Raw genomic sequence first — 15,223 nt, 5'->3', positions numbered from 1 at the left:
ACTGCATCACCTTTCTTCTTCGTTCTGCCTAAGTATTAAGATGTCACCGAACATATGATCACTGCCATAGGTTCATTCCGCATGTTTTTGTTGGCTGAGCGAGAGCAATGGCATTTGGTGCTCTTTAGTCACATGTCTTTTATGCCCTTCTTGTGCTCATTTAGACGGGTGGCTTAGGACTCGCGTAGCAGTCCCCGAATCGAAACATCAACGATGACCAATTGCGGTATCACGTGCGATGGACAAGGTCCAGAAAGTATCGATTTCAATCCCGAACGAAATTTCACTACAAAAATAGCGCTTTACGTACTATGTTGTTACGACCAAGATGTGTTTCTATCGCAAACAAACCGTTCATATCATCAACGGCAGTCTTTTGGGCCTAGTTTTAGGATCTTCTGGAGCTGCGGCTGGCGCAGCCGTGAATGGAGTCATATTTGATAACATCGCCAGTGACTCAGGTCTCAAGAGAAAAAAGATCGCTGGACTTCTGCTTGGTAATGGAACGGTATCCGGACAATGGCACTACGAGTCTTTTCGGTGCCTTTCTAGGCAGCTAGTTGAGTGATGTTGAGACCATGACACGAAACAATGTTTCGCTTAGTGAGGCACTGCCTGACTCTAACGGGGACGCCCGCCAGAGCTCAAGGCCAACTATCCCTCCTCATTCAGCAGGATGTCACCTCAAATTCCGGTGGTGGTCGGCAGCCAAGATCATTGTGGTATACCGGATTATGAAGTCAGCAGAGCCCAGATGCAAGACGGACAACTCGCAACGTATTGCACTCCTTACCCACGCTCTCGGCCAGTCTCCCTCGAATCCTGATGTAATAGATGAATCCATGCAGGACCATTTCCATCAACCGTATCGATAAGAACCAGTCCCTGGCCTAGAGACGCGTTGCACGTTACCTGCAAATTCTGTTCCGGGCCTGTAAGGCATGAGTCTACTCGGTACAGGTCCGCGTATACCGGCCCTGGCGACTCATACCTTTGAAGAGATAGCGGAAAAGACCATCTCGGTAGTTAAAGATCGTCGAGACAAGGAAGAAGTTGCGAGGGAAAGAAATTGGAGTCTGAAGTAATGGAAAGGGTGCAACGGTCAATTACGACGGCGGGTCTTGTGGATTTCCTCGAGGCTGGCACGAGTCCCCAAATCCATGAGCCGAGCTATTCGCAGCAGGGTCTAGATCTCTTCAGGTAGCATTTCGTGTGCACTTCAAAACCTCTGTTCCGCAGAGCATGATGAATGCTCTCTCAGTGACCCAAACAGAAATCGTTCCTCGAATGGCTAGGACGGTAGATGTGATGCCCGCACAATTGGACCGAGGGAATGAGTCTCGGTCTTGATATGCAAGCACGAGACTGCAGGACACCGTAATACACTTCAAACTTTTACCGCCATGGTCTTGGGCACGACCTCTCGCCTGCCTTGTCAAACAGACAAGATGGTCGATCTTGAGCCCCGCATTGAAGTCTACGGGGAAGACATCAGCCGTGTGGGTAAAAAAATGTCATTGGCCGATTGTTTAAGCGCTCAACGCTAGCAGGGGTTCCCCACTCGGTCACACCCCGCATCTCCAGACCCCTCAACGCTGGTGACTCGCCCGGAGCTCTTCGATCAAGCTCAAGCAAAACAGCTAATCGGTATGCAGTCCGAGTCCTCTCGTCCCGCCTTAAGCCCCAGCCATTCAGGCTAAGAAAACAGCTATCCCTGCAGGTCGAGCGTTATTGCATCAGACTCGGGAGAGAAGTCTCGTTCCTGTCGATGTCGTAACCCCGCAGACGTTGAAAAGATCAGGCACGAGTGTCATGGGTAGAGCATAGACCATCTACCAAATATAAAACGTAGGTCAGGGTCGCAGCTCCTCTTCATCGCTCTCTTCCAAGCTTCTTCCACATCTCGCTGGTTGTCAAAACCGACATTTTACAAAGCGAACAGCTAACCAATATGATTTTCCCTCTCCTTGCTTTGTCTGCGCTCTCGCTCGGAGCTTTGGCTCAGAACTCAAGCGGTTCAAGTGTCTTCACCAAGTACACAATCTCTGCGCCTGGCATCAACGCAAGCTTCATACCTTACGGCGCCCGACTTACAAACCTCTTAGTCCCAGACAAGAATGGAAAGCCCCAAGATGTTATTCTTGGCTACGACAGTGGCGCTACATACCTGAACGATACCGAAACCGATCACACATACTTTGGAGCAGTAGTGGGTCGCTATGCCAATCGCATCAAGAACGGCACTTTCACTGTGCAGTGCGTACGCTCCGAGTTCACATTTTCTTTGTCGGATCAGTCTAGAGCCTCCGAACCCCGCTACGATCCCACAAGTAAGCAATGCTGACTGCGAAACTGTAATCCAGAGGCGTCACCTCCCACATTCCTGAAAATGAGCATGGCGGAGAAGACACATTACACGGCGGCAATGTGGGATACGACCAGAGAAACTGGACGGTGGTTTCCAGCAATACAAGCTCGATCACCTTCTCGCTTCTCGACCAAGGATATGAAGGCTTTCCTGGGACCGTCATCACGTACGCAACGTACACAGTGTCTTCTGGTCCAACGTGGACTTCCAGACTTGTGTCAATACCTCTCGACGAACCGACTCCCATCATGCTTGCCAACCACGTCTACTGGAACCTTGACGCTTTCTCCAACCCATCAGACCTGACAATTTTGAACGATACACTCCATATGCCCTACTCTGCGCGCTATGTGCAGATCGACAACATTGAAGTACCTAATGGCACGATCGGCATCGTCAACGGCTCATCCCTTGATTTCACCTCTCCAAAACAAATTGGAAGGGACATCCTCAACGCCATCGATGACTGTGGATTCAATTGCACCGGCTACGACAATGCCTTTATCCTTGACCGTCCCCGGTACTCCTCGCCAGAAGCTACAGATATCAGCGTCCTCACAATGTATTCCAGCGTTACTGGTATTCAGCTGGATGTCTACACCAACCAGCAGAGTCTGCAGCTTTATGCGTGTGACAACCTCAACGGCACCATTCCTGTCAAGATGAGCCAGCAACATGGGAATAGCACCTCGTATGTGCCGAAATTCGGATGTCTGGTGATTGAGACTCAGCAATGGATTGACGGCATTAACAATCCGCAATGGGGACAAGACCAATACCAGATCTATACCCCTACGACTCAGCCAGCTGTGAATTTTGCCCAGTACGACTTCAGTATTGTGAAACCGTGAGATAGCCAGGAGGAGAGGGTGCTGAGAAGTACGAGCATGTAAATATAAGTGAGTAGGACAGGAATTAGATAATGATAATGAATTAATTGTCAAGACGCTTCTTCGTGGTTCTGCTCTCGGCGCGCTGCCGTTGGCGGTCGTTGTAGTGCAGTCCTTTAAATCTTGACAAGACCAACAATTTTGATAACATTCTGGAAAACGAAATATATATTCTGTATAGCGACTGCAAATTCAGCCGGCTTGACACCCATAGTGGTGTACAATCTGAAACGGGCCAGCGTCTGCCAAGCTTGCCAGGGTTTATGTCCGAATAATCGGACTTAAGCGCCAGACTAGCGCTGGCTTTGTTTATTATCTTTTGGGACTACGAACTTCTTGAGCCCACATACTCGCGCAACACAACAACGATTTCGTGTATTGGCGTGACTTCAAGATATACTTTAGAAAGTGTCCAGCTCTAATTGAGGGACTGTGACCGCAAACATGGCACCCACCAAAGACATGCTGCTCTCTTCACCCGATCCACTTGGCATGTCGAATGGGAGCATCCCTAGCCATTCACCAACGAAAGAAGGCCGCCGCTCTCTAACCACCCCACGCAAAGCCTTGATCGAAGCATCGGGTAATGCACAAGTTCAGGAATTCTACATCAACACCCCACCAAATCCTAGGCGCAATGTGTCACCCATGAAGTCGCCGAGGCAAACAACACACCCTACAAGTCCATGGCGGATCCGCCTTACAGTCCAAGCTGAGCAAGTCGACGAGATACAGAGATCGGAAATTTCCCCTACGAAACGCCTGACAGAGCGGACCACTACCATTACGGTGCCCTTGAAAGGCGGCGACGATACACCACCAGTCGTGGAGAAGAAGGGAAGAGGCCGACCGAGAAAGTCCCTTGAAAATCCAGTGAAGAGGGCAGGTACCCCAAAACCAAAAGCAGGAGGGAGACGAAAAACCATACTTGAGTCTCCGAAGAAGCAAGAGGTGGATGCACACAGTGAGACAGCCACGCCACCTAAGAAGCCCAGAGGAAGGCCAAGAAAGAGTATAGAGCCCAAGGATACTGAGGCCAGCCTGGGTCTACCCCAAAAGAATGACCTCGATGTGTGGTTGGGATCATCATTAGTTGGTGGAGAAGAAACGGCTGAGACAAGGTCAAAAATTGCACGGACGAAGAGTAGGGGAAGGAGGCAGGAGATCACACCTATGAAAATTGCTGTGGATTCGGATATTGAAAGCCAATCTAGCTCAGCAGGAGTTGCGGGGGATGTCCCCAAAGAGCTGGCGTGGACACTCAAAAGTCAACAGGGTGAGGAAGAACAAACGGACCAGAGATCATATCAATCGCATGAGGCGCTCACACCGCAAATAGAGCAGAGCTTAGTTTCGGGAACGTCTTGCGGGCAGTCAGCCCTTGGACAGCAAAATGAAGATGGGTGGCGATCCATGATCAATCGCGACACTCGCTCACGTAGCCCACATGGAGACGACGCTCAGGATCAAACAGAATTCGATCCGACTGGTCAGTACCAAGAGTATAACTCCATACTCGAGAGTGAGGGTTTTAGTATGGTATCAGTATCATCGCTACCATCCATGGGAGACAATTCTGTCAGTTCCCCGCAGCAGTATGGAAGCCTGCATGAGCATACTCCAACCATTACATCCTCACCCTCAGTCTCACCAGCACCCGAGGCTTTCAAGAATCGGTCATCGCCACGTCAACTTGATATTCCGTCAGATGGGACACCCAAACTTGCGAAAGTTGTTCGCGCAGGTATCGCACTCCAAGGAGTGCTGAGCCCCAAAGACCGAAGCCAGAAGCTGGATTCGTCGTCCCAAGGGTCTCAGAAGCCGTCTCCGGTCTTGGCCGTAGAGGAGCCAGCACCTCAGCGCGAACTCTCGCATCGTGTGCCAAAGGACAAATTGCCAGAAGAGCGTTTAGACGACCTATTTCGAGGCTTTGGTGCAGGTACGAGGAGGGAATTGAAAGCTGGCCTTAGACTCGGGGAAGAACTTTCAAAGAGACAGCGGCAAACTTCACAGGAATCTGTTGCAGGCATGAAGGAAGGAGACGACGTCTTTCACCAGACAAGTAACCCCAGTTACCCTCAACTACCTGCCTCTGATCCCAAAGAAGGTCACCTTATGAAAGCCCCAGGATCTGAAAGGCAAGTCAGGTATCCTCTACTCTCGAATAACCAGTTACCCAGTCCAGAGAGAAGTTTGGTCGATGAGGAAGATGACCGTATGAGCTGGAAAGCAGACACTCCGATCAAGCAAGAAGTACCCGCGTCGATGAGCGCGCAGGTTCTCGTGAGTGACGAGTCGATAGGACCAAACGCCTCGGCCATCGATCACACAATGATTGCAAGAAAAGAAGAGTGGCAGCGAGAAAGGGAGGCTGTGAGCAAGCAGATCGAGATGGCCAACAACAGTCAAGTCATCGTCATCGATAGTGATGATGAGGAAGAAGAAAAGCAAGACCTGGAGGAGGATGTAGCTGACAGCGATATCTGGCAAGCAGAAGCGCAACCTGCAGATCAGTCTAAAGAGACGACACCCGAGGCATCGGATGTTTTTCTACAGCCGGAGTTTCTCAAGCCTCGTAGGAGCAAAATACCAAGCCCTTGGAGGCGCAATAGCCAAGTCATCTACAGCGATGAAGTGGAGCCCACAGAGTCGGACTTGTTTTGGCAGCCGGATCAGTCCCAGGCAAGAGCTTCGAAGAGACGAAATGCTCGGAAGGGCAAAAGTCAAGATCATTCGGACATATCAGCAGACTCCGTTCTCGATATTTCGCTGGAGAACACGAGGAAGGCTGAAGCACAAATCCAACTAGAAGCATCAAAGGCCTGGCCTGTTGAGAGTCCGCTCCTTAGCAACGACGAAGATAGCAACATAGCAACGTCTGCGGAACACACACATGACCACGGCTCCATACAACACACTGACCAGACAACAAAGTCTCCCGTGATCGTAACGCCCAGCGAGAACCATGCTGTGCGAGAGTTGCCTCCCACTCCGACCACTCCGAAGGAAGCCCTTCTGAAACATGTCATAGAGGTCTCGGAGAAGATTACAACTCTGAAAATCACAGAAGGCACGTCAGTTGAGCCCATTTTGCGAACATCAAAGGACAGCGAAGCCGCTATCGACCCACGTCTCCTTCAAAAGAAGACAGGCCCACTAAGCGTCTCTAACCGACCTGACCGACCTATCCGACCTATCCGACCTATCCAGTCCTTGCAACCCATACAGTCCTCAACTTCTTGGCTTTCCCGCCTCACTGCCCCCATCTGGTCTGTCTTCGCGCAAGCCGCTTCCCTCCCTCCCGCAGCAACAAAGGAGGACATCCTGTGCTCTTCTCCGCATGAACCTCTATGCCAGCTTACACCCTGGGAAGAATGCCATTTCCGCGCTCTCGGTCCTCTCTACTACGGCTCCCTCCTCTACGGAGCCCACCTTTTCCCTTTCAACCCACGCTCTCCATCTGCACGCTACCGCGGAGCGTACGTCACCACTAAACTTGGCTGGTCTCGAAAGATAACCCCAGAGGACTGTGGCATTACCGATGCTTTCATGGTCTTATTGGATGAGCGCGGTTTTGCACTGGGTGAGCCGGGAGCGCGGTGGATTGATGAGGGGATGGTCATCGCCATGTGCGTAGCGCTTTGGGTGGGTATGGTCAAGAGAGGGGAGATTGAAGTTGATAGGTCGAAGGGAGAGAGGATTGGACTGAGAGATCAGGGTGATAAAAAGTGGACGAAGGATGATATCGATTGGGCGAGTAACGAGAGTGCGTATTTTGAGCGGAAGAGGAGGGAGTTCGATGGGTTACCTAGTTGGAAGAACAAGGCCTGATGCGTTTTAGCTTGTCTCGTCGGTCAGAGAAGCTGGATATCTTTGCGCCAGTAATAGCGGGTCGAATCCCTTGGTCTGCATAGCAGTTTTCGACCTGATCGTAGCTCTTCCTACATGCGAGAACGTGACATTCCTACATGCAGCTTATTCCATATAGATCTCATCCCTCAGCCTTCTGAGAAACCCGGGCCCTGCTCCACTTCCACTCGTCTCCACTCCTCTGACCGCACTTCCCTCTCTCTTCTCCAGCATAGGCCTACCACTAGCTTTTCCCCTTTCCCTATCTTCAACAACAGCCTCCAATCCATCGACCCACTTTCCCCTCGCTCTCTCCTCACTCGTACCCTTCCATATCTCGCACACATCCCTCAATTCCTGTACTCTCGCTTTGGCCGTTGCCAAATCTCCTCGCTCCAGCATCTCCAATACTTCCTGTTTAAACCGAGCCAGCGCAGCTTGGCCTTTGGACTCCAGATCCGGATCTACGTTCGGCGCAGAGACGGAGATGAGAGAAGATGTATTCGTTGCCAACAGGGAAGGCGGCATCGGGAACGACAAGGCGAGGTTGAAGCGCTGGATTACGGTTTGCAAAGACGAGCGGACTTGCAGGAGGGTCCGGAGGTGGGGCAGAGCTTCGGGTTCTTTCTTCGATGGATCGGACGGGAGGGAGGGTTTGCGAGGGGCGCTCGGTGATGCCGACTGGCTGCCATGCCCGGTCCGCGCAGGCGACGAGGGGACGTCCGTGGGCGAGGACGCAGCGTCCAAGCCTTTTGGCACGAATCCCCGTATCGCCTCGTCCAGAGCCCCGCTCGATGAGAGCGAATCGGCAAGCGACAGTGCTTCCCCGCGCAGCAATTCGACTTCGTAAGCGAGCCGCGAGCTGGTGCGCAGGATGTCGTCCGTGAGGCCCGTGAGGGTTGTGGAAAGGCGGGTCGTCTGGGCGGCGAGGGCGGAGATTTGGGTTTGGGTTTGGGTGGCGATGGATGAGAGGGTCGGGGTGGGCTTTGAGGTGGTGGTGGGGAGGGTGTCGTTGAGGTAGGCGGTTGGGGAGAAGGTGGGTGAGAGGAAGGGGTGGAGGAGGGGTTCGGCGATGTGAGGGTTCGGAGGTCGGGACAGTTCCATTGCGAGGCTCGGATTTGAGCTGTCGTCAATGTGGTAGAGATCCGAGGGTCTCTTCACTTTGAATCCCTCTGAAAGTAAGGTGTTGTTTTAGTGTAGTGGTGCTGCTTGAAGATTCCCGTCTCTTGTCCCATTCCCCACATTTTTGATAGAGCTGGTGACGTTCCTGAGCTATTATAGCTCCCGGAGCTAAGATAACGATAACTTGGCAAGGATCCGGGGTTGAATCCTTGGAGGCTCGCGGTCACAGCCTTGTCCAAAACAATGTGGGATTGTTGCCTGAGAACAGCTCACCCAATACGCTCAGGATATGAGGTAATGGGTCTTCTTTTTTTTGTTTGATACTTGGAGTTCTTAGATTTTTAGGTCCTCGCATTCTGAAGTAGAATCATTCTCACAACCCAAATATTTCTGGAACGGCAAGCACATCTACGGCAAGAAGCCAAGCACAGACTCAATTGGAAGAATCACTTCCCCTTGACACACCACATCCCACAACACTTAGACTTCATTTTAATAGCAACACTCCCACTCTTAATAGAGCTCCCCGGTCGTTATTCTTTCCGAACACTATCTCTCTCTCTTTTTTCCCACATCTTAGCGTCTGTGGAAGGTTACACAACCAATACACTCTCCCACTGCCACCATGCCTCGCAAGGCGTTTGTTGCTGACCTGCAGGAGGCCACCAAGGTCTTTGACCGAATTAATGTGTCACGTCTAAAAACAGGGGAGGAAGATGGCATGATCAACTTCCACTATCACATAAGCGATGGAGATGCTACAGAAATTACAATCATGGTTCCGGGTGAGTGACCCCCCTAGCTGTCTAGGCATGGTGGTATGAGCAACCGACAATCAGAAAAAAGGGTACCACGAGGAACTCATTTGACGGAGATCACTGATTTTGGTTACAGATCTTGGAGAATACCCCGAATCACATATGTACATGTTTTACACCAATTCTGAAAATGTGCCCCAATCCATCCACTCAGCGTTAGACGACATGAGCAACTGCCCTGGCATGAAAGTCTCGGACATGATGGCCAAGATTGTCAAGACACTTGACAGGGCAACCGCGGGCTCCAGACACAATCCCGTGGACATTGACGATGGTGATCCTATGCAGATTGACTCCGATCTCGAGCCCGAAGAATCTGACGACCCAGATGAATATGACAGTGACGCCGGGGTCTGGTCCCCAAAATCGCCAAAGCATCACTCATCGAACAGTGCTCCGCAGCTGGGTCTGGGTGATCGCACGACTATCCGGGCCTCGAATGCAAGAATCCGCAAGGATCTTCGTTTGGCCAAAGACGCTGGCTTTCGAATTTCCTACCTGGGCAACTTGCTCAACAATGGCCAAGACGGATTTGTGACTATTGCATGCCGTGTTGCTAAGCTTGGTATCTCGGACGAAGCTTTACAAGCATGGCATCTGGAACAAAACCAGTACTTCATGCTGCTCATACGATACACCGCCGGCTACAAGGATTTAGACCGCCTTATCGGCCAGGGCATGTCTTATGGGAGTAGTGGAGTGCAAATGCGTGTGGGCTTGAGCTCCAAGTATAAGATTGCAATAGATGAGGCCATCGCTGCCTTCGCAGTCTTGGAAGACAAGAGCAAGTCTCGGAAGCTCATTACTACTCAAGCACCTAGTACGTCTAGGAAAGGAGTCTTAGGTCGTATCTTCATCGGCAAACCACTTGACGATGTCTTGAACGACCGACTCATACCCCTGCTCAGGTACCGCAAAGCAATGGGCTTTGACTGGAGTGGCGCAGAAGAGTTCTTCAATGATAATCAAGGCCGGAATCTCGATGAAGAAAATGCTATAGACCCCAAATACTGGGCCGAGAATCCTTCCAACCATCTGGAGACATTACCAAAGCTCGTGACCCAGGATCATATGACCGGTGACAAGAAGGAGCGCTCATTTCCTCTGGCGGCCATGCAATTCGCACTGCGTCACCTTGTCCGATGCACAGAATTCTGCTTGGTTTGCAACTGCAAAGTGGAGGCCGATTTCGAAGCTCTGAAACCCTATGTCTGCTCGAGACCATTATGCTTATACCAGTATATGAGCTTGGGTTTCGGACCGAGCATCGAACACGAAATCATAACGCAGCCTCATGTCGTCGATCTTCTAGTCAGCTTCTGTTACACGAGTGCCACTTGTCGCAAGCTTCGATACCTTCCTACTGGTATGGCTCTTATGGTTCCAGCACCAAAACTCATGACGGACCGCCAAGCCTCTAATATCAGCTATGAAATGTCATACCCTCCCTTACCCTACCCTATGACTGATGGAGTCAACTCTTATCAGACTCCTAAGAGACAAGGATTCGTGCAAGAAATCTCAACCTACAAAGCAAAATTTGATCGCCAGAAAATGGAGCTTCTGTTCCCCCCGGGCGCCGCGCAAGTGCTGTATCCTGGCAATTGGGTATCTTTTGTTCTTCCCACGCTACAAGAGGAACGTTATCATTGCAGGGTGATCGAGGTGTTGTATCCAGCGGTCAGACTAGCTGCACCAGTGGTTCGGGCCGCGAGGAAGACTGGAAAAGCTGACCAGCCGGCTGCTATGGGTGTTTCCCAGCGACACCTTTCGAGTACGAACAGAGCCAACATACCAAGCACTTTGACCCCAGCTACAACCCCCCCACCAACGATCTTCGCGGAAACCTCAACGAATCAGCACCCGGAGGTCCAATTCATTGTCTATGATCAGAATTTCGACGATCTCGACAACCATGAAAAGCAGCACTCAATCTGTATGCTGCTAGAGACCCTACCCAGTGTGCAACAGATGGGCGATTATCTTCGGAGCAAGGGCGGCCAGGACACTTCCTTACGCCAATGGGCTGAGCGAATCTCACCAGCAGCGCTTGGTGTCCTTCGTTGGATTATTGCTTCAAATCGCTCCTGCATCATCCAAGTCGACAGCCTCGAGGGAAGCGACCGCAAGTCTGAAGAGAGAGTTTCCGGGATGCCTGGCTGGATGCAATTTCGCTTTGCTCAAGGTGCCCCAGACAAAGAACAGAGATTCGTGACATCGATACGTGATACAACACCGAATGCGAAACATCCTACCATCTTTGCGTGGCATGGTAGTCCCTTGCACAACTGGCACGGCATCGTCAGAGAGGGTCTGCATTTCGAGAAGACTGATCATGGCAGAGCTTTCGGCAATGGTGTCTATCATTCCTTGCAAGCCCACACTAGCGTCGGGTACAGCAATATGGGAATGGGAGTCCCGTATCGCGGCTACAGCGGTGAAGATATTGGATTAGCTCCCGGGATGTGGCCTCACAGTCAGCTGAGGATATCGCAGGCAATCGCCCTGAATGAGATTGTGAATGCCCCTTCGCAGTTTGTTAGCAAGAATCCGCACCTTGTCGTGGCCCAGCTCGACTGGATTCAGTCGCGTTATTTGTTCGTCAGGTGCAACATCCAGGGAATGCAGCTTCAGGATAGTCCACCGACCCAAGTGTACGAACAAGATCCGTCGTATACGCCTGTCGGGGAGAAGAGCTCACAGATTGTTATGCCCGTCACCGCGGTCAGCAAATCCCGGAGACCTGTGTCAAAGGCTGTCACCGTTAAGACTGGAAATAAGAAAGTTAAAGTTGCAAATGTACAAGAGCTGGAAGAAATTGCCATGATAAGTGATAACACGGACTATGAAGATCTTGAGGTATTGTTTTCGGACACAGAAGAGAAGACAGAAGCTCCTCCGTCACAGTCGAACAAAGGAAAGGGCAAAGCTCTTCCGAAGCTCCCATACTCAGCTAGACCTGATGCATCGAAGACAGACTTTGTGCCCGGCAGTCTCAATCACAAAACGCTCCATCTACTCGAACCACCTTCCTACGCGACCTCAATGGCCACCAAAGCGCTACAACGGGAATTGACCGCCACGCTGAAAGTCCAGGACACACACCCAGCTCATGAACTGGGATGGTACATCGACCGGGAACTCATCAACAATGTCTATCAATGGATCGTGGAATTACACTCTTTCGAATCGCACCTTCCCCTAGCCGAAGACATGAAGTCTAAAGGCATCAAGAGTGTGGTCATGGAGATTCGATTCGGCAAGAATTATCCTATGAGCCCACCCTTCGTCCGTGTCCTTCGTCCTCGTTTCTTGAGCTTCATGTCAGGTGGAGGCGGTCACGTTACCGCTGGTGGGGCACTGTGCATGGAGCTCCTTACCAACTCTGGCTGGAGCGCTGTCTCGAATATCGAATCAGTTCTCTTGCAGGTCCGACTCGCAATGTCGTCCACGGATCCAAAGCCAGCACGTCTAGAGCCAGGAGTTGTTAGGGACTATCAGGTAGGAGAAGCTGTGGAGGCGTTCGTTAGGGCCTGTCATACACACGGCGTAAGTACATATCTCAAATACAAAGTGGCATTCAATCTAACTCGGAGACAGTGGGAAGTACCCGAGGACTTCAAATCGTCACATGGGGGAGTAATGGGTGGAATCTCCGGCTTCAGGCAGAGATAATGATCATACTTGAGGACAATCGTGCGACACTGCTCGGTGTTCAAAGCGTTGGCTGTGTTTAACTCACGGAATAATGACTGGCAGTGCATTAAGAAGCTATGAGGTAATGCATTACGGGATACGAGGCCATGCGATCAAAGGAAAGCGGAAAAGGGAAGGCATGCATTGTCTGGGAGGGGATCACGATGTTATCGGGAATAGAGTCATCTCGGTTTTTCTTCAGCATAGGCAGTGGTTCGTCTTCTCAATGCAAACATCTTTCAGAAGCGTCTTGTGCCCAGTGGAATGGGTAGCCTTGAAGGCCACGAAAAGAAAGAAAAGGCCCGCGCCAAAACATTCTGCTAAATTACCTATTCGTTTCCAAACCTGCGTCCTGAATGCAAAAACCAAGCTTATTCCCTTGGTTGATGATGCTTCAGGTCAAGCTGTTCACGTATAAAGTCTATTGGGGTGGGGTGGTGTCGCAAGTACTCCGTGAGATACCTCTGACCCACCAGCACCATTAGAAGACGACGCTAGATCAACATATTCTTTGATAATCCGCAACGCCCACAGGCAATAGATCCAACCATGATTGCTGAATCAAGGTATATGCGGGCCACTGGGATGGTCGAATGTCTGCCTGGAGATATGAAACCGCATGATGACTCGTATTGGCGAGGGGCTGTGAAGATGCCGCCTGCGCCTCAGCCCGTCCTCAACGGAGGTAGATTCCTCTCCTACAGCTTCACAGTTATTCGTCTCTTACACCTACTTCTCAACTCTTAATCCTTCTCTTCTACTTCCTGCCGTGAAAGTCTCAAGCTGCCCGCCAGTCTTCGCTATCTCTGCTCCACCATGCACACCAGGCCGAGCACTATGCCCCTACGGCCCTCGACCTCAACCTCTGCCGTCACTTCTAACTCAAGCCGTGACGGAGTCTACAAAGAGTTCTACCAAAACAGCACCGCTCCTCGCATCAAAAGCGACGTAGTCCTCGTCGAAGCACTTCGCAAGCAATACCCCTCACTTCACGTCACCGTCGTTCCTAGCTACCAATGCAATTTCCTCGTGTACGCCGCAACCGGGCATGCCAGCGCAACCCCCATCGATGCAGAGAATGCCTCAACGGAGAACTTGAAACACAGACAATATACGGCACCGGCCAAGAGAATGGATGGCGGTTCGGGATTCCTCTATGACTCGGTGCAATTCGGGAAATGGATGTATAAGTGGGAGTCGAAAGAGTACATTCTCTACTATATCGTCGGATCCGACGGTCCCTACGATAGCCCTATGAACTACCTCCTTGGCTCCACGCCCATGGTGAATGACGAGCTCATGCTCGCGGCATGCAGATGGCAAAACTCCATCCGCAAGTCCGTCCTCGTCTTCGACGGTGGCTACTGGCAATACAGCTCTGAGCTCTGGCAAAGCATCCAGAAAGCGAATTGGGAAGACGTCATCCTAGACGCGGAGATGAAAAAGAACATCATTGGCGAAGTTACCAAATTCTTTAACTCGAAAGACCGGTACAAGAAGCTCCGTGTGCCGTGGAAGAGGGGGGTCATTTTCCATGGCCCGCCAGGGAACGGTAAGACGATTTCCATCAAGGCCATGATGCATTCGCTCTACGATAGGGATGACCCAATTCCCACGCTGTACGTGAGGAGTCTGGCGAGCTATGGGGGCCCGGAGCATGCGATCAGTTTGATTTTCAGGAAGGCGAGGCAAATGGCGTCGTGCTTCCTGGTCTTCGAGGATCTGGACAGTATTGTCTCTGATGCCGTCCGCTCCTATTTCTTGAATGAAGTGGATGGGCTGCAGAATAACGACGGCATCATGATGGTCGGGAGTACCAATCACCTCGAGAGGCTGGATCCGGGTATTAGCAAGAGGCCGAGCAGATTCGATAGGAAGTATCTGTTTCCGGACCCCAATATGGAAGAGAGGGTGAAGTACTGTGAATTTTGGAGAAAGAAACTGGACAGCAATGAGGACGTGGAGTTTCCGAAGGCTCTCTGCGAGGCGATCGCGGGCATTACGCAGGGCTTCAGTTTTGCTTATATTCAGGAGGCCTTTGTGGCGGCGTTGTTGGTTATTGCTAATGGAGATGCCGGCGAAGAGATAAAGGGAGACGGGCCGTTTGGGAAGGAATACGAGTACAAGCGGTGTGTTTGCAAGAAGTCGGATTTCGAAATGATGGTGAGGAGCAAGGTGGAGGATGAGAAGCACTTGGAGAAGTATTTGCTTTGGAGGGAGATAAAGAAGGTGATCAAGACGCTGAGGGAGGAGCTGGAAATGGAGAAGGGTGTCGGGGGTCTTGCATGTGGCTCCGATTGTGAGAAGATTGGTACTTAGTGCATACACATATAGCATTAGGAGTAAGGCTTCATGATTTCTAACACTTTCGACCTGATTTCTTACCGTCCTACTTCCTTCGAATGTATGTGATTTCCTGATACAGATGGCACGGATTGAGGGAGGCAGGTATACTCGTGAACTTTCTATGCTGTGATGGC

The 15,223-nt window shown here is 51.2% G+C and overlaps 5 protein-coding genes across 5 annotated transcripts; 4 read left to right on the top strand and 1 right to left on the bottom strand.

The window, feature by feature from the left end:
* Window positions 1-1,951: 1,951 nt before the first annotated feature.
* HO173_002563 (uncharacterized protein) lies at window positions 1,952-3,219 on the top strand (the record flags this gene model as incomplete). Its single annotated transcript, XM_037304495.1, has 2 exons — window positions 1,952-2,256; window positions 2,364-3,219. The coding sequence occupies 2 exons, from the start codon at window positions 1,952-1,954 to the stop codon at window positions 3,217-3,219; spliced, it is 1,161 nt and encodes a 386-aa protein (XP_037168588.1).
* A 483-nt stretch (window positions 3,220-3,702) lies between these two features.
* HO173_002562 (uncharacterized protein) lies at window positions 3,703-7,089 on the top strand (the record flags this gene model as incomplete). Its single annotated transcript, XM_037304494.1, has 1 exon — window positions 3,703-7,089. One exon carries the CDS (start codon window positions 3,703-3,705, stop codon window positions 7,087-7,089), a length of 3,387 nt encoding a protein of 1,128 aa, XP_037168587.1.
* A 144-nt stretch (window positions 7,090-7,233) lies between these two features.
* On the bottom strand, window positions 7,234-8,211 carry HO173_002561 (uncharacterized protein; the record flags this gene model as incomplete). The annotated part of the gene is made up of 1 exon (XM_037304493.1): window positions 7,234-8,211. One exon carries the CDS (start codon window positions 8,209-8,211, stop codon window positions 7,234-7,236), a length of 978 nt encoding a protein of 325 aa, XP_037168586.1.
* A 643-nt stretch (window positions 8,212-8,854) lies between these two features.
* Window positions 8,855-12,722, top strand: HO173_002560 (uncharacterized protein; the record flags this gene model as incomplete). The annotated part of the gene is made up of 3 exons (XM_037304492.1): window positions 8,855-9,014; window positions 9,124-12,596; window positions 12,648-12,722. The coding sequence occupies 3 exons, from the start codon at window positions 8,855-8,857 to the stop codon at window positions 12,720-12,722; spliced, it is 3,708 nt and encodes a 1,235-aa protein (XP_037168585.1).
* Window positions 12,723-13,559: 837 nt separating this feature from the next.
* On the top strand, window positions 13,560-15,062 carry HO173_002559 (uncharacterized protein; the record flags this gene model as incomplete). Its single annotated transcript, XM_037304491.1, has 1 exon — window positions 13,560-15,062. One exon carries the CDS (start codon window positions 13,560-13,562, stop codon window positions 15,060-15,062), a length of 1,503 nt encoding a protein of 500 aa, XP_037168584.1.
* Window positions 15,063-15,223: the final 161 nt, after the last annotated feature.

The sequence above is a fragment of the Letharia columbiana genome (assembly GCF_014066305.1).
Source record: "Letharia columbiana isolate WasteWater2 chromosome Unknown Sc0000005_s0, whole genome shotgun sequence".
NCBI lineage: Eukaryota > Fungi > Ascomycota > Lecanoromycetes > Lecanorales > Parmeliaceae > Letharia > Letharia columbiana.
Note: the sequence above shows the minus strand (reverse complement) of the source record. Positions and strands in the feature narration are given on the sequence as shown.